Source organism: Galeopterus variegatus, unplaced genomic scaffold (assembly GCF_000696425.1).
Source record: "Galeopterus variegatus unplaced genomic scaffold, G_variegatus-3.0.2 Scaffold669, whole genome shotgun sequence".
Lineage (NCBI taxonomy): Eukaryota > Metazoa > Chordata > Mammalia > Dermoptera > Cynocephalidae > Galeopterus > Galeopterus variegatus.
In genome coordinates this window covers 154,013-176,933 of record NW_007726780.1, presented here as the reverse complement: position 1 = coordinate 176,933, position 22,921 = coordinate 154,013, and the positions used below count along the sequence as shown (strand labels likewise).

Sequence of the window (22,921 nt, the reverse complement as noted above, 5' to 3'; positions counted from 1 at the left end):
TGCTGTGGAAAACAGTGTGGAGGCTCCTCAAAACATTAAAAATAGAACTACCAGAAATCCCACTTCTGGGTGTATATCAGAACTGAAAGCAAGGTCTCAAAGAGATATTTGCACATTCACGTTCATGGCCCCACTATTCCACAATAACAAAATGTGGAAGCAACCCAAATGTCTATCCATGGATAAATGGATAAACAAAATGTGGTACATACAGACAATGGAATGTTACTCAGGTTTAAAAAGGAAGGAGATCCTGTTATGTATGACAACATGGATGAACACTGAGGACATTATGCCAGGTGAAAAAAAGTGGTCATAAAAAGATAAATATTGTATGATTCCACTTATATGAGGTATCTAGTTGTTTTAGTCCGTTTTGTGTTGCTATGACAGAAATACCTGAGACTCGGTAATTTATAAAGGAAAGAGCTTTATTTGGCTTACGATTCTGGGGCAGGCAACCGGCGGGTACAAGCAGATCACATGGCGAGAGGAAGCAAGAGAGAGAGAGAAGGTGCCAGGATCTTTTTAAGCAAGGAGCTCTCACAGGAACTAATAGAGCGAGAACTCACTCATTAATCCCCCCTCCCCCAGGGAGAGCATTAATCCATTCATGAGGGATCCGCCCCCATGACTCAATCAGTTTCCAGCATTGCCACATTGGGGATCAAATTTCCACATGAGTTTTGGAGGGGACAACACACCCAAACTCCATCACTAGTCAAATTTATAGAAACAGAAAGTAGAATGGTAGTTACCCGGGCTTGCGGGGAGGGGGAAAGTGGGAGTTGTTTAATGGTTATAGAGTTTCAGATTTACAAAATGGAAAAGTTCTGGAGATCTACCATAACAGTGTGAAATACTTAACAGTAATGAACTGTACAATTAAAAATGGATTAACATGGTAAATTTTATGTTATGTATTTTTTACACAATAAGAAAAACAAGCACAATATGTTCAATGTGATTTGTCATTAAGGAAATGCGAATTAAAATCACAAAATACCACCAAGAAACCATCATGAATCAGAGGAGACTAAAGAGACATGGTCCACAGTGATAAGGATCCTAAAGTGGTTGAGACCAGGTAGTTTTCAAAATGCTTTTCAATTTTTCTTAAACAATTAAGTTACACTTCCAAATGCCACCAATTATTACAGAGGGAACATTTCACAACATTTTGATATTTTGTCACAGTCAATAATTTGCAGAAACAAACAAAAAATAGAATAAGACTTTCCATAATTGCAACATGGCTCTTTATACTAACATTAAAACACTGTATTTGCTGCTAAAATACTACAAGTTAATAAAGAAATAGAAAAACTATGCCATGTTACTTTAATAACTATTTCAATATGAAAGAATAAAACATAATGAAGAGTATATGCTTGCTTGGTGCTAATGGCATAAAGTTTTACAGTCTTATAGATGAAGCAAAATGCATAATTTGAGCCAGATGTAAAAATGATTAAGGATTAGTATTTAAGGACAAATATTTCAGAAAACATACGGAAAGGAAACCACACATTTGCTACAAGGAGTCCTCTATGCAAATGTCTTTACATTGCACTTTACTTGGTTTCTCAAAATGAAATCACCATCTGTTCTCAATAATATATTTTTTAAAAATTCCACAGAAGTAGTTCAACATAGTAGTTCAGAGCTCAGGTTCTACAGTCAGGTTTTTGGCTTTATCAAGATGCTATGGCATCTTGGGAAACTTAAATTCTCTGAGTCCAGAATACTCATTTGTAAAATGAGAATGGTAACAGTTAAACCTATCTCATAGGATTATCGTGTTGTTTAGATTAAGATAATACCCATAGGGACTGGCCAGTTAGCTTGACTGGTTAGGGCGTGGTATTATAATACCAAGATCAAGGGTTTGGATTCCCCTAGCAGCCAGCTGCCAAAAAAAAAAAAAAAAAAAAAAGGATTAATACCTGTAAAGTGCTTCCATGGTATCTGACACATAGTAAGTACTCAACAAAAGGTAGCCAGTATTATCGCTGCTATTACTACTACTATTTTCATCATTATTACTTATAAAATAATCATCCTTCAAATCTAAAAACAAAATAAAATAGGCTTAGAGGAAGTGAGTGTATGAGAGTAGCAATGATAGGAGGCTGTGATCAGAGAACAGAATACCGGATTTTGTAGGTGGTGTAGGTGATATACAGGCTGTGGTCATGGGAGTTTGTGGCTAAAGTGGAGTAAAGATCATTGTCTTGAGTTAAGGTTAAGGAATTTTGAGGAGGTTATGGTTGGTCATCTTCATGATGGATGAGGACAGGAAATGAGGTGGTAAGGAAGACTCAGTTGCAAAGATTTCATTGGATGCAGGAGAATAACTGGGAAGATGGTAGCTCAGCCCCACTCTGGGACTTCCCACCCCTCTTTTTCCAAGTTCCTTCTTGCTCACATCTGTCTACACTCCACTACTTTTCCTTGCAAATAAATCAGAAAAAAAGCAAAGAAAACTGCCTTAGTACTTGCCAGCAGCACCTCACAAACACGCCTTGGACACCTATTAAGTGCAACCCATTGTAGATAACACAGGGAGGTTAACACACCTCCTGTCCCTACACAGGTAATACAGGTGAAAAGATAGAAACATGAATACAAACACATGGATATTGATATCATTGAAGCAGTGTGACATAAAATAACATTTATATACACAACACTCCTCTGCAAATGGCAAATATAAAAGATACCCAACAGATAATTTTACTGTTATCTCAGTATCACTTCTTAATCTATGTCTCCCTCCCATATATCCAGGGAAGCAGTTCTCTGAGCTGCCTGACTAGACAGTAGGTTATTTATCAAGACCCTATTTTCATTCAGATCTGTGCTATCCTACCCCCTTACTCCAATCTGACTTTTCTTTCTTTAAGTATAAAGTCTGATATGCGATGCTTACCTATAGCTTTAATGTTTAACATAAAAGAAGCTTTATGCATATTTTAGCTTTTAATGGCTCTCCTCTGACAGTAGAAAGATTCAAACCATTGCCCATTCTAAAAACAAAGTCACTTAGAAGGATCTGACTTGCTGTAAGTTTAAATATAATTCACACTGCATTTCTCTATAACACATTTTAAAAAAAATATCTTTAAACATTTAACTTTCAAGAAGGAATAAAAACAGCCACTTTAGAAACTAGAGACACTCAACCACTGATCTGTTCATAAAGTTTCTACACAGCTGAAGAAGTTTACATCAAATGGACAAAAAATAGTACAGAAAACCTATATACAGAAAGATTTGGAAAAATTAATCTCATAGAAAGCAGGTCAAATGGACTCAACCTCACTGAATGTAGGAGAATCCATGCGAAGCAACATAAAGCCTTCTGCTGGGTTATAAATAGGAACTAGTCCATGTAGTCAAGAAGTTATTTTTCCTCCTGATCTAAGTGCTTGCCTCCAGTCTGGGCTCAGAGAAAGGTCCGGGTCATTTGAACTGGTTGTCAATCAAGGTCCCCTTCATTTTAGCTTTCTTAGCTTCCAGTTCAGCCTGGAAAGGAAAAAAAGTGTATGTCTTGATACATAATATGAAATTCTTATTTTCCTTCCTTATTCTAACTGCTCCAAACACTCTCCCTTAATGCTCATTTAGTGTACACACCGGAATAATGGTTCTAAAATCACTGCATCTGTAGTAACTGCTTTCCAACCTTTCTGATGTTATAACATACACAGAAAATGATATTTGTAGGCAAAATGGGTAAATATAAAAGGCTGTGGCCAAAGGCCATCAATGCAGGGATTAAAGCAGCCCAAACACCCACTGTGGGCTGAGGGAACCCATACCATGGCAAACCAGTATCCTATTCTTGGCAGAACAGGAAAAACGGCATTCTAGAACAGTGCCACCTAAAGTTGTATGATCTGTGAACTGTTTGTTATTGGTCCATGCAAGATATGTACAAAAATTGAGAGTAAGCATTTAGAAACTTTTATAGCAATTTGACAGTATAATAATAAAAGAAAATAATCTAATAAAAATTGAGGCTGATTCACTTTTACTGTATTTTACAAATTAGTAATCCACTCATGACAAATTCAGAATTAAAAAAAAAAAAAAGAAAGCATTGATCTTTCACTTTAGGAAGTTTCAGAAGCATTGATCTAGACCACTATGGCAAAGTAAAGCAGCTCCCAGGACCCATCTCTGTCACATAAGTCCACTACAGTCATTAGAAGAGTACCTTTTGATGAGGCACCAATGCAGTGATATCTGATTTTAATGAAATATTATAAGTATAAATTATTGTCATAAAACAAAAATGTAGGCACCATCATATGTAGATGTGCATGTTCTAAGGTGAGCCCATGAATAACACAGAAAATTGCCAGTGCTTTAAGAAGCAATGACCAGTTGGCAGTACCCAATCCTGGTACTGCCAAGGTAGCACTATCGTACACCATCACCTCCTAGAAGAGCATCCAGGAACTCTGACCTTTAACTCCTAACCTTGGACAAGTGGCAGATTAAAACATCATCCTGGTCAGGGCTATCTAACAAGCAGAGCATAGATCCTGCAGTCTCTACTACACAGTAGGGGTATACCAACAGTCACAGCCCAGGGTTAGAAAGTTAGCAGCCAACTATATCAGTAACCCCCTCCCCAGACTTCCTAAAGGATTTCCCTGCCTGCCGGAAGGTCTTTCAGACCCAGAAATGCAAACAATCAAGCCCTGCATCTTCCCACCCCATGCCACTCACCAGTTCTTGCAGTCGCCTCTTGCTCATGCCTTTGCGCTCCAGCTGTTTTTCAATCACTTTGGCATTCTGTGCATAGGAGTCAGCAACTTCCCTCTGAAGGAAAAAAGAAACATCCTTAAACCAGCAGTCTTATCAAGGAATAACAACGAAAACCATAAGTAGCAATTTATACTATTCAAATCATGAAATCATTACTGAAATGGCAGGACTCTGTTCCCTTTCAACTCTTCATCTTTGCAATAATCCAGGAGAGTTCCAGTTTTAACCAAAACATGAAATAAAAATTTTAAATAACAGATAACATCTCTCTGTAAACATCATTATAGTGAAGTACCATAGAGGTAATTGGCTGCTATTGCTAAGGACAGACACACAAACCATCAGAGGTGAACTGAAAGGGACCTGAAATCATTCAGTCCAATCATTTTTATTTATTTATTTATTTTTTTCCTTTTTGTCTTTTTTTGTGTCCGGCAACGGATTGCAACCCTCAGTGTCGCGCCCGTACCGGACCGGGACCGGCAATGGGATCGCAACCCTTGGTGTTGCGCCCGCACCTCGCTCAGCCAGCGAGCGGGAACCGGTCTGTATGTGGGATCCGAACCCTCGGCGGGAGCTCCGCCATGCTTCCAAGCGGCACACTGTAGCAGTGCGCCACCGGGCTGGCCCCAGTCCAATCATTTTTAAATTGAAGAGGGATGACAGCTTTGCCCTCTATGGAATCTCAAAAACAGTATGAAAACAAAATCACTGATCTCATCCAAATTCCTCGTTCTCATTTGACAGACATCTCTGAGATGCAGAGACACAGGCACCTAGCCCAGTGTCATATAGTTTCTTACGAGCAGAGCAGGGTCTAACAGCAAAGTCTCTAAATATTCTGCTACTTGGAGGCTCTAGCTCTAGAGCCCCGTTTCCTCCCCAACCCCCTGCCCCCAACTCCAATTCCCTTGACAGCAGAAGCACTTACAGCCTCAATCTCTTCCTCCTCTTCATCAATGGTAGACACAGTGACAGAGCTGAACTTGCCCATGTCTTTAGTCCGCCTGGTCATCATCACCTGGAGTGGCAAGAAGAGGAGTCAGTCTAGTTCACTGCAAGAGGACCCACGAGCCGTGTGTGAGTACGTGTGTGTGAGCACATACGTGTGTGCACACGCCTATGTGCGGGGCTGTGTGTGTGTGTTGGGGGAACACCCACCTCTTGGGGATAGGCTGGCCTATCTAAAAGTGCCTATATTTTTGGGGCTGGCCTGTGGCTCACTCGGGAGAGTGCGGTGCTATTAACACCAAGGCCGCAGGTTCGGATCCCATATAGGGATGGCCGGTTAGCTCACTGGGTGAGCGTGATGCTGAAAACCCCAAGTCAAGGGTTAAGATCCCCTTACCGGTCATCTTTTAAAAAAAAAAAAATAAAATAAATAAATAAATAAATAATAAAAAAAAAATAAAAGTGCCTATATTTTTATTTAAATTACACTTTTCTAACATTTGCCATCAAGGGTTTTTAAAGTATATTTTAAAATTAGCCTAATTCATTCAGTTTTTAATTGTTCACATTGGAAAAAGAAGAAATTTTGAAGGAAATAAATGTGAATAAAAACCATACAATTTCTAACTTACCATGCAACTATAGGAAAGAAAAAACACATAATGGGTGTTACAATTCTGAAACATCTGCTGACAGACAGAAATGGCCTTCTCTTAATAAAGGATGCATCCATAAAGGGCAGTTTCTCATGCACTATAACTTTATTTAAAAATCGGGGGCTAAATCTGTACCAATATTAAACAGTCTGTCTCCTTCAATGATAATTACCTTCTTAGGAGGTTCTTGTTTCTGAGTATATATATTAGTTTTCCCAAAACCCTGGCCAAACTTGACTACTGCTCCATCCACAATGAAGGTCACGGGAGCATTCTTCGGCTGGGACTGGTAGAAGAGTGGCAGTCCACACCTGCAAAAGGCAGTGAGTCTCTGGGAGGCTTCAGAACCCAAATCCCCAAACAGCAATTTACAAAGTGTGCTTAGACTTTGGGTATATTTTTGTTTGTGGCATAAACTAGTGATTAGCTCTTCCCAGTGTTTCCCAAAACTACTTGATAAGAATCACTTTGGGTGCTTGTTAAAACTGTTGTACAGATTCCTAGGTCCCTCCCCAGAAGATCCTGGTTCAGCAAATCTGGGGGGTAAGGCCTGGGAATCTGTCATTTTAATCAGCATCCCAAGTGATCCTCATCATTAAACAAGTTTGGGAAACGCTGCTGCCTCATGCTACTGATCTCTCTTCAGCCATAACTACTATCATTCTTTCCAGGGTAACTAGCTTGAGCATTTTGTCTGGGTTTTTGGTTTGTTTGTTTGTTTTCTGTTTTGGTTTATTTTTGCAGAGCCAAGAAGAATTGTGAAGACTCCACTGCAATGGCTGGCAAACTAATCCCTGTAGTAATCACCACTTTCATTGGCTAGCCATCATCACACTTTTTGGGGTAAACAAAGTAGACCTATAAGATATGATAAAACCAATTTAATCAATCCAGTGTGGTTGGGAGCTAAAATGCTTTCATATCCATTGTCCCCTGCTTTAATTCTCCAACTCTGAGTTCTCTGAGAGCCAGTGTAACTGTAGTTACATCAAGAATGTACTTACTATAGTTTAATATTCTCACTATTAACAGCCTAAAGCTGGAAATAATGTTTTTTGCTTTAAATAATGCTCTCTAAACTAAGGTTCTTAGGTTTATGGTCCTATAACAGGCTTTATAAATAGGTCTGGACTAAATTACTCTGTTACATTCACCATTTGACCCAGCAAGCCCACTCCAAGAGAAAACACATGTTCCCACCAAGATTTATACTAGAACGTTCATAGCAACTTCATTGGTAATAGTCCAAACCGGAAACAATGTACCTGCCTTTCAACAGGTGAATGAAGAGGAACAATTGATACACATAATAACTTGGATGAATCCCCAAAACATTATACTAAGTGAAAGAAACCAGAAGCAAAAGACACATATTATATTTAGTAGAACACATGTTGTAGAATTTACATAAAATTTTAGGAAAGGCGAAACCATAGTGACAGAAAGCAAGTCACTGCCTGAGAGGGGATAGGGGTGGAGGAAGGACTGCAAAGGGCACCTGGGATGCTGGAAATATTTTATACCGTGATGGTGGTGGTATTACACAACTGTACACTTCTGTCAAAATTCATCAAATTGTACACTTAAAATGGGCAAATTTTATTATATATTAACTATATCTCAATTTTTAAAATGTACTTTGTTAAAAACTCATTTTGGTGGCCAGCTGGTCAGGGATGTAACTTTGACTAGTCTCTTCCGGGTGTTCGTGCAGTTGAAGTTTGAAGGCAGTTCAGATTGTAAGGATAAAGACATAACAGAAAATTCTATCCAAATAGTTATTTTCCTAACACATTATGCCTTGACTTGCCTATGCTTAGAGAAAACTACACTGTTAGTACTTACTTTGCACACTTCTTCCTGTACTGTCGTTCAATGCCTTCAGGCCTGCACAGAAAATAGAAGTTAAATACTAAAAAGATATGGAAAAATCTCATAATGTATCAACTACACCACATTATTTTTTCAAATGCTAAATGGGCCTTTCAAAAGTTTTCATTTCATGGATCAACTGGTTAGCTAAACATGTATATTAATTTTAAAGCTCCAGCATTCCTTCCTTCCTTCAACAAACATTTACTGAGCCCCTAATGTGGATCAGGTATCTCCCTGGAAGAGGAAGAAGAGAATCAATATAGTAGCCGTAGTCATAGTAGCAATAGTGTAACAACAGCAGTAACAATAACAATAGTGGCAACCACTTATATAGCTTTCACTATGTGCCAGGAGCTACTTTATACATGTATTTATCCTTACATCCATTTAATCCTTATAGCAACCCTGCAGGGTAGATCATATTATTATTCCCATTTTATAGATGAGGGAACCTAAGCACAAAGCAATTGTATGATTTGCCAAAGTCATAGAGCTAGGAAGTAGAGGAGGTTAGATTCAAACTTAGGCAGTGAAGCTCAAGAGCCACACAATACTGTCTTAGATAACCAGCTCATCGATTAAAAGACTCAGTTCCACCCACACAGTTGCTTAACAGAAACTCACCCTTCATTCTTCTCTTTCCCTCATCTCCCATACCTACTTCATCAGCAAATCCTATGGATTTTATCTCTAAAAAAGATCTTGAACCTGTCTGCTTTTCTCCACCTTCCTCCTACTATCTTTGCCACCATTATCAATTCCCTGGACTACTATAATAGCTTCCTGACTGGTCTCCTCACTTCCCCTCCCCTTGTTTAGTTCAATTTTTTTTTTTTCCTGGTGGCTGGCTGGTATGGGATCCAAACCCTTGGTATCATAACACTGTGCTCTAACCAACTGAGCTAACAGGCCAGCCCTGTTTCAATTTTTAAATAGGCAATACAAGGGGGTCTTTTGAAAGCAAAAGATCACGGAAAAATTCATATTACCTTTTAATTCAATTTTTCCACAAACTTTTTGAAGTGCCCTCCTATATGCCCATGGTATACATAAGAGTATAAAATGAAAAGTAAATATCCTCCTCACTAGTCCTCCACCCACCCAGTTCCCTTCCCCAGAGGCAAATACTGTTGCTGGTTTCTTCTGTTCATCCCAGAGATAGCTGATGCATATACAAGCAAAGAACCCTGACTGGCATATAAAATATTTTTTCCCCCTTTTTTAGATGTGCACCATACCTTACACTGTTCTATACCTTTTTATTCACTTAAAAATATATCTTTTTGTTACACACATAGTTTATATATGATCCTTCCATATCAATAAAGAGCTGCTTCTTTCTTTACAAGGCTGCATTATATTCCTTTGTATGGATGAACCAAAATGTCTTTTACCTACTGGATAAATTCCTAGATGTGTGTACATTTTACATTCTGACAGATACTGCCAACTTATTTTCTATAGAATTTGAACAAATTTATACTCCCACCACCAATGTACTGAGAATTTGTACAGTCTCGCCAACTCTGTATGTTATTAAACTGTAATAGTTAATCTCACACAAGAAAAATAGGACCTCATAATTTGCATTTCTTAAGAGTGAAGTTATACATCTTTTCATAAATTTAATAGCCATTTGTATTTTCTTTTTTTTTTAAACTGTCAGTTCATATCCTTTATCTATTGATTTACCTTTTTATTTTATATTAAAGAGACTCGCAAATGTTAAGAGGCCTTGCAAATATTTCTTCCCCAATTTGTCATTTGTCTTTGATTTTTTTTTTCTGCCATGTGGAAATTTTAGATTTTTCTGTGGTCAAAGCAATCTTTGTTTTTTTTTTTTTTGTTTTTTTTTTTACTGGTGTGTGCCTATGTCATACATAGTTGGGCCTTCCTTACTCTGAATTTATGTCTAAAATAAAAATTCTAACCACTTATTCTACAATCTGCTTCCACTACTGTCTCACTTCAAATCATTCTCCACACAGAGACAAGAGTGGCTTCCCCAGACACCTAGAGTAAAATCCAATCTCTTTACTATGGTCTACCAGGCCTGACCACGTACAAAATCAGGCCCCTGGATCATCTTATACACTGTCTCCCCTGCTTCCTATGCTCTGGCCATACCAGTCTTCCTTCTGTTCTTTGAACAAACAAGTGCTTCCCAACCTCTGACCTTCCACACATGCTCTTCTCTCTGCCTAGAATGCTCTTCTCACCATGTTGCCACGGCTGTCCCATTCTCATCTTATGTGGTCTCACTTCCAATATAACCTAGTCAGAGAGGCCTTCCCTGACCACCTTTTCTAAAGAGGATCTCTATATCATTCACATGGCTTTCCATAATAATAATTACCTTATTTTTCTGTTTACTAGTTTTCTGTCATCTAACTAGACTGTAGCTCCATGAGATCAGAAACCACATCTGTCTCTGTCTCATCACTCTGTCCCCAGAGCTGAGCAAAGTACTGGAAACAAAGCAGACATGCAATAAGTATTGGTTGAAGGAATTATTTTAAGAATTCAGTTTTGTGAGGAAAATGATAAGCAAGGAAGTAAGTTCTTAAGTGGAGAAATGTGAAAGGGGTAAGGGGAACACAGAAGTGGGAGCACCAAAGTCTGCCTGAGGCAGTCACAGAAGGCTTCATATTCAGGGAATTACGAATAGTCTAGTGTCATTAGGACTTTAAAATCAAGGGAGTATCACAAATCATATAGATATAAAAAGGATTTTAATGTTTTACTATGAACAGTAGTTGTACTGTGAACAACTGTATGCTGATAAATAACATAACCTAGATGAAACGGACACATTCCTAGAATAAAAGAATGATACAAACTACCAAAACTCACTCAGGAAGAAACAGAAAATCTGAATAGAGTATATAACAAGTAAGGAGACTGAATTAGTAATCAAAACTCTGTGTACAAGGAAAAGGCCCGGACTAGTACTTTCATTTCTACTAAAAGTTCAAAAAATTATTAATACCGATACGCCACAAATTTGGGGGAAAAAAAGAGGAGGGAACACTTCCCAATTCATTCAATGATGCCAGTTTTACCCTGATACCAAAACCAAACAAAGACATCACAATGACAACAATAAAAACTAAAGATCAATATCGCTTAAGTTACTGGCTGAGTTAGCTCAGTTGGTTAGAGCATAGTGCTAACACCAAGGTCTGGGTTTGATCCCTGTACTGGCCAGCTGCCAAAAAAAAAAATGTGTGTGTGTGTATATATATTATAATATAATATAAAAAGGTGGCATACACACACACATACACACACACGCACACACATAGAGGAATATTACTCAGCCATAAAAAAAAGGAAATCCTGCCATTTGTGATAACATGGATGTACCTGGAGAACATTAAGCTAAGTAAAATAAGCCACAGACATAAAGTCAAATACTGCATGATCTCACTTATCTGTGGAATCTAAAATAGTCAGACTCATAGAAGCAAAGAGTAAAATGGTGGTTACTAGTGGCTAGGGGTGGGGGTAATGGGGAGTTGTTATTCAATGGGTATAAAGTTTCTGTTATGCAAGATGAATAAGTTCTGGAGATTTAATATACAGCATGCAAAATAAAACCACAATGAGATACCACTTCACATCCACCAGGGCGGCTATAATTAAAAAGATAGACAATACCAAGTGCTAGCAAGGATGTAAAGAAGTTGAAACCCTGATACGTTTCTGGTGTGAATGCAAAATGATGCAGCCATTATGGAATACACTCCAGCAGTTCTTCAAATGTTAAACAGAGTTACCATATGACCCCACAATTCCACTCCTAAGTATGCACCCAAGAGAACTGAAAACATATGTTCACAGAAAAACTTGTACACAATTACTTACAGCAGCATTATCCATAACAGCCAAAAAATGGAAACAACCCTAATGTCCATGAATTGATGAATGGATAACAAAATATGGTACTTGTATACAATAGATATTAGTCAGCCATTTAAGAAAAAATGAAGTACTGATTCATTCTGCAACATGAATGAACCTTAAAAACATTATGCTAAACAAAAGATGCCAAACAGAAAAGGCTGCTTATTTATGGTTCCATTTTTATGAACTATCTAGAATAGGCAAATCCATAGAGACATAAAGTAGATTAGTAGATTCCAGGGACTGAGGGAGGAGGAAATGGGGAGTGACTGGTAATGGATATAGGGTTTGTTTTGGGGGGTGATGAAACATTCTTGAATTAGCGATGACGGTTGCACAACCTTGTGAATATAGTAAAACCACTGAATGGTGCACTTTAAAATGGTGAGTTTATGGTATGTGAATTACATCTAAATTTTAAAAAAGAAACTAAATCTCCGAGGGTGGAGCTGAGGCATTGGGTTTTTTTTTTTTTTTTTAATGACTCCTCCAGATGATTCTAGCACACAGCCAGAGTTGACAATCACTTTGCTAAGGTGCACATGAAGAGCAGAATTGCTGAGGCATTCATTGTGTGCATTTTAGCTATACTGGATGCTGCCAAAGTGCTTTCCGAAGTCTTTATAACTATTTATGGTCCTTCTGGTACTGCAGGAGACTTCCAGTTGCTTTCTGACAACACATGGGTATTATTTTCCTAGTTGAAGGATAAGAAAACTGGGGCCCAAACAGGTTAGGTAACTTGCCCAAAGTCACCAAGTGGTGCTGCTTGGGATATAATTCTAAAAAGCCTGTGCTGTATATCACTTTAACATTCTACCTTTCCATTTACAAGTATTACTTGGTCAAATGTACTCCAATTCACTAACATCACTGGACTAGGGCACTAACAAGATCTTTGGTCCTGTATACCCCATCTGGTTCCTACTGGGACTCTAAATTCAACCTCAGCCCAAAGGGAGAGATTCACCACACAATGAACAGACATTTCCTAGGATCCTGAAATCAGCCAACTCCATAAGTCTGAGCTTTCAAAACACATAGAAATATCAAATAAAGGAGGCTGCATATTTCTCAATGAGTTAATCTTCAAATACCAGTGACAAACTGGATTTTGTCAAGCTTACAAAAATTTATCTATTTCTATGTACCAAGAATCAGGTAAGATGTCCTAAGGGTTTCAGAAGTATAAGGTAGGTTCTTGGTCTCAAAAAATTCATCTTTTGTGACTGTGAGGCTCTAATGTAAATGGGACAAGGCTTTTAAGTGGTATGATTATAAAGAAGTGATTAATATCAGCTAAATGTTTAAACTAAAATTGACTTTGATTTTCTTTCCTGACCTGAATCTCTAGGAATATATGAGATAGGCAAGACTCCATAGGCCAAAAACAAAACATTCTCCCTAGTTGTGGTAGCTATCTTCTAAGATGGTCCCCAATAATCCTTGCCCTCTATTAACACCCTTGTACACTCCCTTCCCACAATGAATAGGGCTGTCCTGTGATACCAACAGGACACTGCAGAAATGATGGTGTGTGCCTTCTGGGTCTTAGCCATAAAAGACATAAAAGCCACAGGTTCTTCCTTGCTCTCTCTTGGATTACCCACTCTGTGGGAAGCCAGCTGCCATGTCATGAGGATACTTGTGCAGCTCTATGGGAAGACCCTTGTGGTGAGAAACTGAGGCTTCTTGCTAACAGTTAGCACTAAGCTGCCAACCATGTGAGTAAGCCACCTTGAAAGTGAAACCTCCAGCCCTAATCAAGACTTCAAATGGCTGCATCCATTTAAGCTTGCTCTTGAATTCCTGACCCACAGAAACTGTATAAAATGATAAATGCTCATGGTTGTTCAAAAAAACCAAGGGAGTACCAGGAGATGAGGATGGACAGGCAGGTCAAAGCCAGATCAGAGAGCCTTCAGGCTTGGATTTTATCCTGCTAACCAGGATGTTAAAAATTGTACTCCACAATGATCCCTAAATGAAGTCAGATAGGGGAAAGGGGAGGAGAGAGAAGTCCTTAATGGGTTAGGTTCAACTCTTCCCCATCAGAGTTTATACTTCTGGGTGACAATTTCATAGAGGAAAGGATTTGTTGTCTGAAAATGTTTGAAAGGCATTGATGTAAGCAATGAAGAGTCACTGAAAGATTAGAAGCAGGGGACTGACACAATGTGTATTTTAGATCATTCTTGCAGCACAGGATAGATTGGAGGAGAACAAAAGTAGAGGCAAAAAGACCAGATAAGAGGCCATTTCAATACCCTAGCAAGTGATCAGGGGTACTGGAATGATGGCGGTGTAGCAGGGCTGAACAGGAAGAGGCAGCCACCAGAGAGATTAGAAGGTAGAACTGACAGCACAAGGTGAGTGACTGGATGTGCGCAGAGGGTGGTAGGGGCAGGGGTGGATGAGCCAAAGAGATACTGACTCCCAGATTTCTGGCTGGGGCCACCACATGAATCATGGTGCCATCATAGGAAGAGAAAAAGGAAGGAACTGCATCTGGTTGATAGTAACAGAGACCTGACTGCAATGGCTTCAACACAAGAGCTTGTTCTCTCCTGTAAAATAAGTCCAGAGGAAGGCAGTTCCTGGCAATGGTTGAGACCCAAAGATAGCAGGGCAAAGGCTCTGCAATTTTTTTGGCCTTTGCTTCCCAGTCCTGGGCTGGCTGCTGGTGTCCCAATTATCATGCCCATTTTCCAAAAAGCAGCATGGAATAAGGATAGAAGAGTAAAAAGGGCTTTACCTGGAAGCCCCACCCAACAATTTCTACTTTCAACCCTTTTCACATTCAGAATCTTACTTGTTCGAGGTGAGGGGTGCTAGAATATGTACCCTAACTTTACAGACACTAGTATATAGGAGGGTATAATAGAAAAGTGTTGGAGTGGTACTGAGTGAACCAATCTGGTATTTTCCACAGAACAGAAATGATGAGTTTGGCCTTAGTCATGTTGGATCTGAGTGAAGATGCAGAGAAGGCAGTTAGATATACAGGTCTGTGGCACAGGAAAGAAATGTAGGCAGATCCAGATTTTAAGTCATCAGTATATAAGTGTAACTAATGCCATGGAAGGTGGTGAGAATGCCCAAGGAGAGTACAAAGAGAGAGGGGACAAAAATCAAGGTCAGAACCCTGGGGAATACCAATGCTTAAGGGGCAGACAGAAGAAACAGAATCCAGAAGATTGAGAAAGCTGAAGAAGTAGGAGAATCACAAAAGTAGTTTCACAGAAATCAAGGAAGGAGACTACATCAAGAGAGATGTAGTCAACAAAGGTATGGACAGAAAAGCACCGACTGGATTTGCAGCTGGGGAAGTGGGGGATGAAGGGAAAGAGGGTACTAGGGAATGAGAGTGTCAAAGGAGGGTTACTTTAGAATGCAGAGCACTGGAGGTGGAAAGTGATGGGCTACAGGGCATGTGTTCGGCAGACTGCTATATTTTCAGTAACTGGTGCTCCCCATGCTAAGCTAGATGAAAAAGAGGAAGGGTAAGAGCAGACCAAAATTCCACCCTGGCCAACAAGGGAAACACACTGAGTGGGCCCTTGAAGAGACTGTCCAAGATTAGAGCAGGAGCTATGTCAACCCAGGTGGAAGTTTACCATGCCCTGTTGGTAAACTCTAAGAACTCTGTGGCCTAACAGAGTCACTTGGCCAGAGGCCCCCATCCTGAGCACTACCCAGCACTAAGGCTAGGCCTAAAGCTGGCTAACCTCCAGGATCAGGCAAACTGAATTTCAGGGTTTTTACTTTAGTCTAGGGCCACTTGGGAGTTTTCTGGCCTAGAAGTGAGGGCATCTGCCTTATAGTGCTATAGGAGCCTGTGGTCCACTTGTGTTGTTAGATTAATTCTGTATCAACTGAATAATACATATTAACTAAATATATATAATACTAATATATATGATTATACAAATATATAATAATATATAATATAAAATATATAATAATAATATATAATAAATATTTTAGTAATCCTAAAGATAGTAAGTAATTTTCAAAATCAGAAACCCAAATAATGGGGGGAGACAAAGCACAAGAGAATGGATTAGCCTTAGATATAGCACGTTATTTATAAATCTTCCTATATACCATAATGGAGTGTTTTCCCAATGTTTCCTGGAGGGCCTTCCTTTGTGAATTTTGTAAGTTTTACAATATGTGCTCCTAGTTGTATCTTATATATAACCAATTTTCTCTTCAGCTGCTCGATACTCTTTTTCTTTTTAGTTTGGTTTTGGCAGCTGGCCAGTAAGGGGATCCAAACCCTTGACCTCAGTGTTATCAGCATCATGCTCTAACCAAGTGAGCTAACCAGCCAGCTCTTAGCTGCTCAGTTCTAAAAGCCTAGTATTATTATGGTGTTTGACGCCTATGTGCTACCAAAAGTCACCTAGCAGTGGTTTCTAACTTTCTTCATTAGTCAGAGCTAACAACAGTTTGGTTTCTCAAATTAAACATAGCTAGATGTCAACCTGTGGCTTTTTTTGGTTCAACACTAGAATATAAATTCCATCAGGTCAGAGTTCTTTGCCTGTTTACTAGCTTTACTGGGTAGGATAGTGCCTCTTAAAAATCCGTGTCCTTCCAGGAACCTCAGAATGTGACCTTATTTGGAAACAGGATATTAAGATATAATTAGTTAAGATGAGGTCATACTGGAGTAGGATGGGCCCTTAATCCAATTATGACTTGTGTCCTTATAAGAAGAGAAGAGACACAGGGAGAATGCCATATTGATGATGGAGGCAGTGATTGGAGAGATGCATGTACAAGCCAAGGAATGCTCGCAAACACCACAAGCTAGGAAGGGGCAAAGAAAGATCCTCCCCTAAAACCTCCATAGAGAGCATGGCCCTACTGACACCTTGATTTGAAACTTCTAGCCTCCAGAACTATGACACAATTAATTTCTGTTGTTTTAAGCCAACCAGTCTGTGGTACTTTATCACGGCAGCTCTAGCAAACCAATACACTGGTATATTCCAGGCTTGTAGGACAGCATCTGGCACATAGTGGGAGCTCAGTAAAGGAAATATTTGCTGAATGAATGGAAAAACTTTTTTATTCCCTGGGATTGACCTCTCTGTGGCATTTGGCACCTGTTGGTGACTCCCCACTCCCCCTCCCACCCGCCGTCCACACACATATTTCTTGAAACTCTCTCCTCTGTTGTTTTCAATATCACCAGGTCCTCCTGGTTCTGTTTCAATTCATTGGTCTGCTTTTTAATCTTCAGTTCTCTCTTCTTGCTCCATACTCTTTCTATGTAATTTTATCCCTTCTCAGGTTTCAATTCCCCATATATATATACACACACACCAAGGACTCCCAAATCTAAAACAGATTTAACCATGTCACTCCCCTGCTTAAAAAACAGAGATGGTTCTTCATTGCCTACAGATAAATCCAAACTTGTCCACTTCAGCATTTTCTCTGTATTTACCCCAATATGCATGAACCCCTTCCAGGAAAGTAACCTGTGCTCCAGCCACAAAGGACTATTTGAATTTCCCAAGCACACCATGCTTTTAATGTTTCCATATTCCCTCCACCTCGAATGCTACTCATCTCCTTCATCTAGTTTGTGAAATCCTAATTCAGACCAAACACAAGTGCCACCATCTTCTAGAGCCTTTCCTGACCACCACTCAGGCAGAATGGCCCACTCCCACCTGTTTTCACATAGCCTTTGGCTCACAACACCAGTATTTCTTCCTATCCTAATAGGTAGCTTGTTTCCTCGCTGAGCCATGAGCTCTTTAATGATAAAGATCATACCTTATTCATCTCTACAGATCCACTACCTAGCTCAGTGCCTGGGACATGGTATGCTCCAAAAGACTACAAGTTGAATAAACTCATTCAAACCTGTAATTTGTAATCAAATTACAGCTATCAAATGGCAATGGAATCACATCGCAGCACCATTTCAACAAAGCACAATAAAGACATTGCTGCACTAACATAAGTTAGAGAACTACCACAAATGTCAAAATATTGGGCCTAACTGGATGACCTGTTCAACACAAGATGGAATATATATATTCTTCAGAAATAAACCCCAACACAATACGGAAATCCTAGACAGAGAGCATCAACCTCTTACCTCCGAAGAAACGTAGTCTCTTCATCTTCTGTGTTACAGAATTTGTGAGCATGTTTGGCAGCATCAATCACACGGGACCGGTCCCGGGGCCTCATGGGCAATTTCTCTAACTGACAGTCTTAAGGAATGAAGAAAGATTTGGTCACTAGAGTCAATGAAAAATACTCTAAACCAATCAGAAAAACCAACCAGAAAAACTTTTCAGTGGGACCCTTAGCATTGTAATTTTCTACTATAATTACTATGTTTATTGAAGCCTATTATTGGATTTTCTAAGTAAAAATGACTTGGTGTCAGGAGACTTTGGTTTTGGTCCCAGCTCTGTTACTACCCTGGTGATCTCTGGCAAATAACTTCTTTCTTTTTTTTTTTTTTTTTGTCTTTTGTCTTTTTCCGTGTCCGGCAACGGATCGCAACCCTCAGTGTCGCCCCCGCACCGGACCGGGGACCGGCAACGGGATCGCAACCCTCGGCGCCGCTCCCGCGCCTCGCTCAGCCAGTGAGCGGGAACCGGTCCGTATGTGGGATCCAAACCCTCGGGCGGGAGCGCCGCCGCGCTTCCCAAGCAGCGCACTATCCAGTGCGCCACCGGGCCGGCCCGCAAATAACTTCTTTCTTCAGGGACTTTTTCTTCATTTGAAAGATGAGTGGATTATATTATCCCAAAAGTCCTTCTGAGCGCTACAATTCAGATTTTTATGAGTATTTCTGTGATCATAGTACACTTGGTTTTGTTATAATACATTAGAATCAGAAAAGACAATCAAGCATCTTGTCATGCCTATGAGAAAGGCATTGGAAAAATGGGTAAGTCCTAACAAAAGGAGAGAGAGGGTAGATAATATAATATATATGGTATGTAAATGACCCATCCTAGCTGGAGTTTTGATTTGAAAACAATAAAAATACAAAGGAAACAAACCAGGTAGTTATAAAGCAGACAGAATTGATATAATGCAAATTAAGTACCTAAAGGATCACAGAGAAAGTCAAGTGGTCAAAGTGACGCGAGATTAATGGAGGAAGTAGAGAGGGGAGTTAGAGAACACTAGGTGGTTTACACATTAGCTCATTTACTCTTCACAATGAACAGGTGAAGTACGCGTTTATTGTTTCTATTTTAAAGATGAGGGAACTGAGGCTTAGAAAGGGTAAGAGATCTGCCATGCATCTAAGAAGAAGCAGAAGAAGAACTGAGACCCAACTCCACGTGATTCAAAAGCCACACCTCCTTTCTTTTCTTTCCACCATACCTCCTTACCAAGAATTCATTTATTCAATACATTTTTGAGGGCTCTCTATGTACCAGGCACTATCCTAACATTGAGCTAGGGATTCAGAAAAGAACAAAGCAAAGCCCCTGCCCTGATGAAGCTTACATTCTAGTGGAGGAGGCAGAAAAGTTTAAAATATTAATCATATCATATGATCTTGGGTAATGATAAGTGCTAATTTAAAAAACTAGGCAGCATAAGAGGATAAACAGTGATCCCATATAGTGATAAGTGCTACCAAGAAAAAATTAGGCAGAGTAAGAGGACAAAGAGTGACATGGGTGCTATTTTAGATAAGGTCATCAGGGAAGAGTTATTTAAGAAAGTGACATTTCAGCAGAGACCTGAATGAAGTAAGGAAGCATTGAGGGAAAGTTTTGGAGGCAGAAGAAATATCAATTCCAAAGGCCCTGGGGGGCAGGAACATTTCTGACATGATGGAGAAAAAGCAAGAAGGCCACTGTGGCTGGAAGGCAGTGAGCAAGGAGAAGAGTATTAGAAGATGAAGTTTGAGAGGTAGCTAGAGGCCTGATCATGTAGGGTCTTGGCATGGACTTCAGTTTTATTCTTGGTGTTATATGAAACCACTGGTTTTAAGGATTCTGACTGCTGTGTGGAAAACAGACCAGTGGAAACAAAGAGTGGCAGCAGGGAAAACAACACACTTTGGTGCCAACCCAGGTGAGAGATGATGGCAGCTTGGACTAGAATGGAAGTGGTAAATAGCAGACAGATTCTGGAGATATTTTCAAGGAAGCACCTGCAGGATTTGTTGAAGGACTAGGTATGTGAAAGAAAGCGAGGAGTCAAGAATGATTCCAAGTTTTTGGCCTGAGATGCTGTATGAATAGTGGTACAGCTGACTGCAACAGGAAAGACTATAAGAGGAGCAGCTGGAGGGCATGGAGTGGGGGGTCACAAATTCAATTTTGAACATGATATATTTGAGAGGTCCTTAGACATTCAAGTGGAAATATTAGGCAATTGGAGTTTGAGAAGAGGTACAGGTTAAAGATGAACATCCGGGAGTTATCAGCATATAGGTGGCGTTTAAAGCTTGGGAATAGTTGGGATCACCTGGAGTGTGAGTATAGAGTGAGAATAGGTGAGCGTACTGAGTTCTAGAGCCTTGAAATACCTAAAAGTCTGAGAAAGGAAAGAAACCAGACATTGAGAAGAGGCAAAAATCTGAGGTAAGAGGAAAATCAGGAGAGTACGGAGTCTTGAAAGTAAATGAAAATCATGTTTCAAGAAGAATGGAGTGATTGTCTGTCAAATGCCATTAGAGGGGGATTTAAATGTACCAGTTTTAATTGACCACTGGAACTGAACTGGTAGAACAGGTAACACAGAGTTCAGTTAGTAACCTTGACAAATATGGTTTAGATGGTGAGGTGGGAAGGAAAGCCTGCCTGAAGTCGAGAGGGAATGAGAAGTGAGGATGCAGAGACAGCCAATGTAGGCAACTCTTTTGAGAAGTTTTGCTATGAAAGCAGCAAAGAAATAGGGTTAGAGCTGGAGAAGAATATAGGATCAAGGGAGATTTCTATTTGTTCTACAGCGAGAGCTATCACACTATCTCTGCATCCAGCAAAAAGGTAACAAAGTTTTTAGAGGAGGTAGTTCGTGAAGATAATGAATGGATTGAGGAGATAAAGAACATTTTTTTCTGGAGGAGGAGTTTAGTTTTGAAGGAAGTCTGGGTACAATCACAAGGTTAAACAGAAAAAATGTCCTCGGGTTGGGCGGAAATACATAGGGAGGATTTTGACGGAGAAAGCCCACCAATCTTTAAGGAGGGGCGGCTCCCAGATCACAGCCAGAATTTATTCGCCCTCAAGAACCCGAAGTTTCACTCCTTGCTGACACCCCCCAGTTCCCAGCTACTTACCCAGCACCAGGACCATCTGGCCACACAAACAGTAGTAGACGTGGAGGGGCTTCTCGCCGTCGTCATATTCCTCCCGGTCACGGGTGTCGGAGCAGACCACCGACCGGGACACTACCTTCGGCATAGTTTAGAAAAGCAGCCTGGAAACTCAACGCACAGGAAAGGGGTCGCCCAGAAATAACGTCACAAGCACACGTTGTGCCTTTTGCTTTCAGCAACGCTGGTCACGTGTCAATACGAGTCACATAAACTTCCTGGGCAGTCGCATTACGCTCAGACGCACGGGGCCTGCCCTGAGCCTCCCGGAACGTCTTTTGCCTCGGCCACGTTAGCTGGGGCTGCTTTAGTTGTGACATCCTTAATATTATTTAAATTATTTATTCATACTTCCATACAAATTTTAGGTATACCTCTAAACATGATTTTGATTTTAATGGCAGTATTCAGGATGAATACCTTGAGTATAGTTTTTTTGTAATACAGGTCTACTAGTGAGAAGAATGGCATTCTTTTATAGAGAGGATAATACTCCACTTAATTAAGGCTCAAAGCGAGTGTTTCCTATCATGAAAATCAGTTGCAAATATTCATCTGTTAAAGCTTCTCCATAATTAGATTTTATGTATTTCATCTTTGAAAATATTTTTTCACGCATATAAGTACTGCCCTATACTGGTATCAATCCACAAGCATATGATTTTAACTGAGCATATTCATCTTTTAGAAGGCATTTATAGAATTCTGTTAGAGTCTTATACTGATATTTGCATTTTAGCATGTCATTACATTGCAGAATATTTCCACTTTCGGGCCGGCCCGTGGCTCACTCGGGAGAGTGCGGTGCTGATAACACCAAGGACACGGGTTAGGATCCCATGTAGGGATGGCCGGTTGGCTCACTGGGTGAGAGTGGTGCTGACAACACCAAGTCAGGGGTTAAGATCCCCTTACCGGTCATCTTTTAAAAAATTAAATAAATAAATAAATAAATAAGAATATTTCCACTTTCATATTACTGCCATAACAAATTACCAGAAACTTAGTGGCTTAAGACAGCACAAATTTATCATCTTAGTTTTGGAGATCAGAAGTCCAAAATCAATTTCATTGGCCTAAAGTCAAGGTGTCAGCAAGGCTGGTTGCTTCTGGAGGTTCCAGGAGAGAATCCATTCTTTGCCTCTTCCAGATTCTATTGCCATCATCCCTTTGCTCCTTGGGAAGTGGCTGCATCACTCCAATCTCTACTTCTGTCATCACATGGTCTTCTCTCTGAACTGTAACTCCTACTTCATCCCTGTCATAAGGACTGGTGGGATTCCATCAGGCTCATCCATTTAATACAGGATAATTTCCCATCTCAAGGTTTTTAATATAGGGCTGGCCCATGGCTCACTTGGGAGAGTGTGGTGCTGATAACACCAAGGCCACGGGTTTGGATCCCTATATAGGGATGGCCAGTTAGCTC

At 39.9% G+C, this 22,921-nt stretch overlaps 1 protein-coding gene across 1 annotated transcript; it reads right to left on the bottom strand.

Annotated features, from left to right (window-relative positions):
* Window positions 1–896: 896 nt before the first annotated feature.
* LOC103589287 (chromosome unknown open reading frame, human CXorf56) lies at window positions 897–21,652 on the bottom strand. Its single transcript, XM_008571233.1, has 7 exons — window positions 21,457–21,652; window positions 18,292–18,409; window positions 8,232–8,273; window positions 6,559–6,697; window positions 5,711–5,800; window positions 4,741–4,833; window positions 897–3,528 (listed from the first exon to the last, which is right to left on the bottom strand). The coding sequence occupies exons 1-7, from the start codon at window positions 21,578–21,580 to the stop codon at window positions 3,466–3,468; spliced, it is 669 nt and encodes a 222-aa protein (XP_008569455.1). The 5' UTR covers window positions 21,581–21,652; the 3' UTR covers window positions 897–3,465.
* Window positions 21,653–22,921: the final 1,269 nt, after the last annotated feature.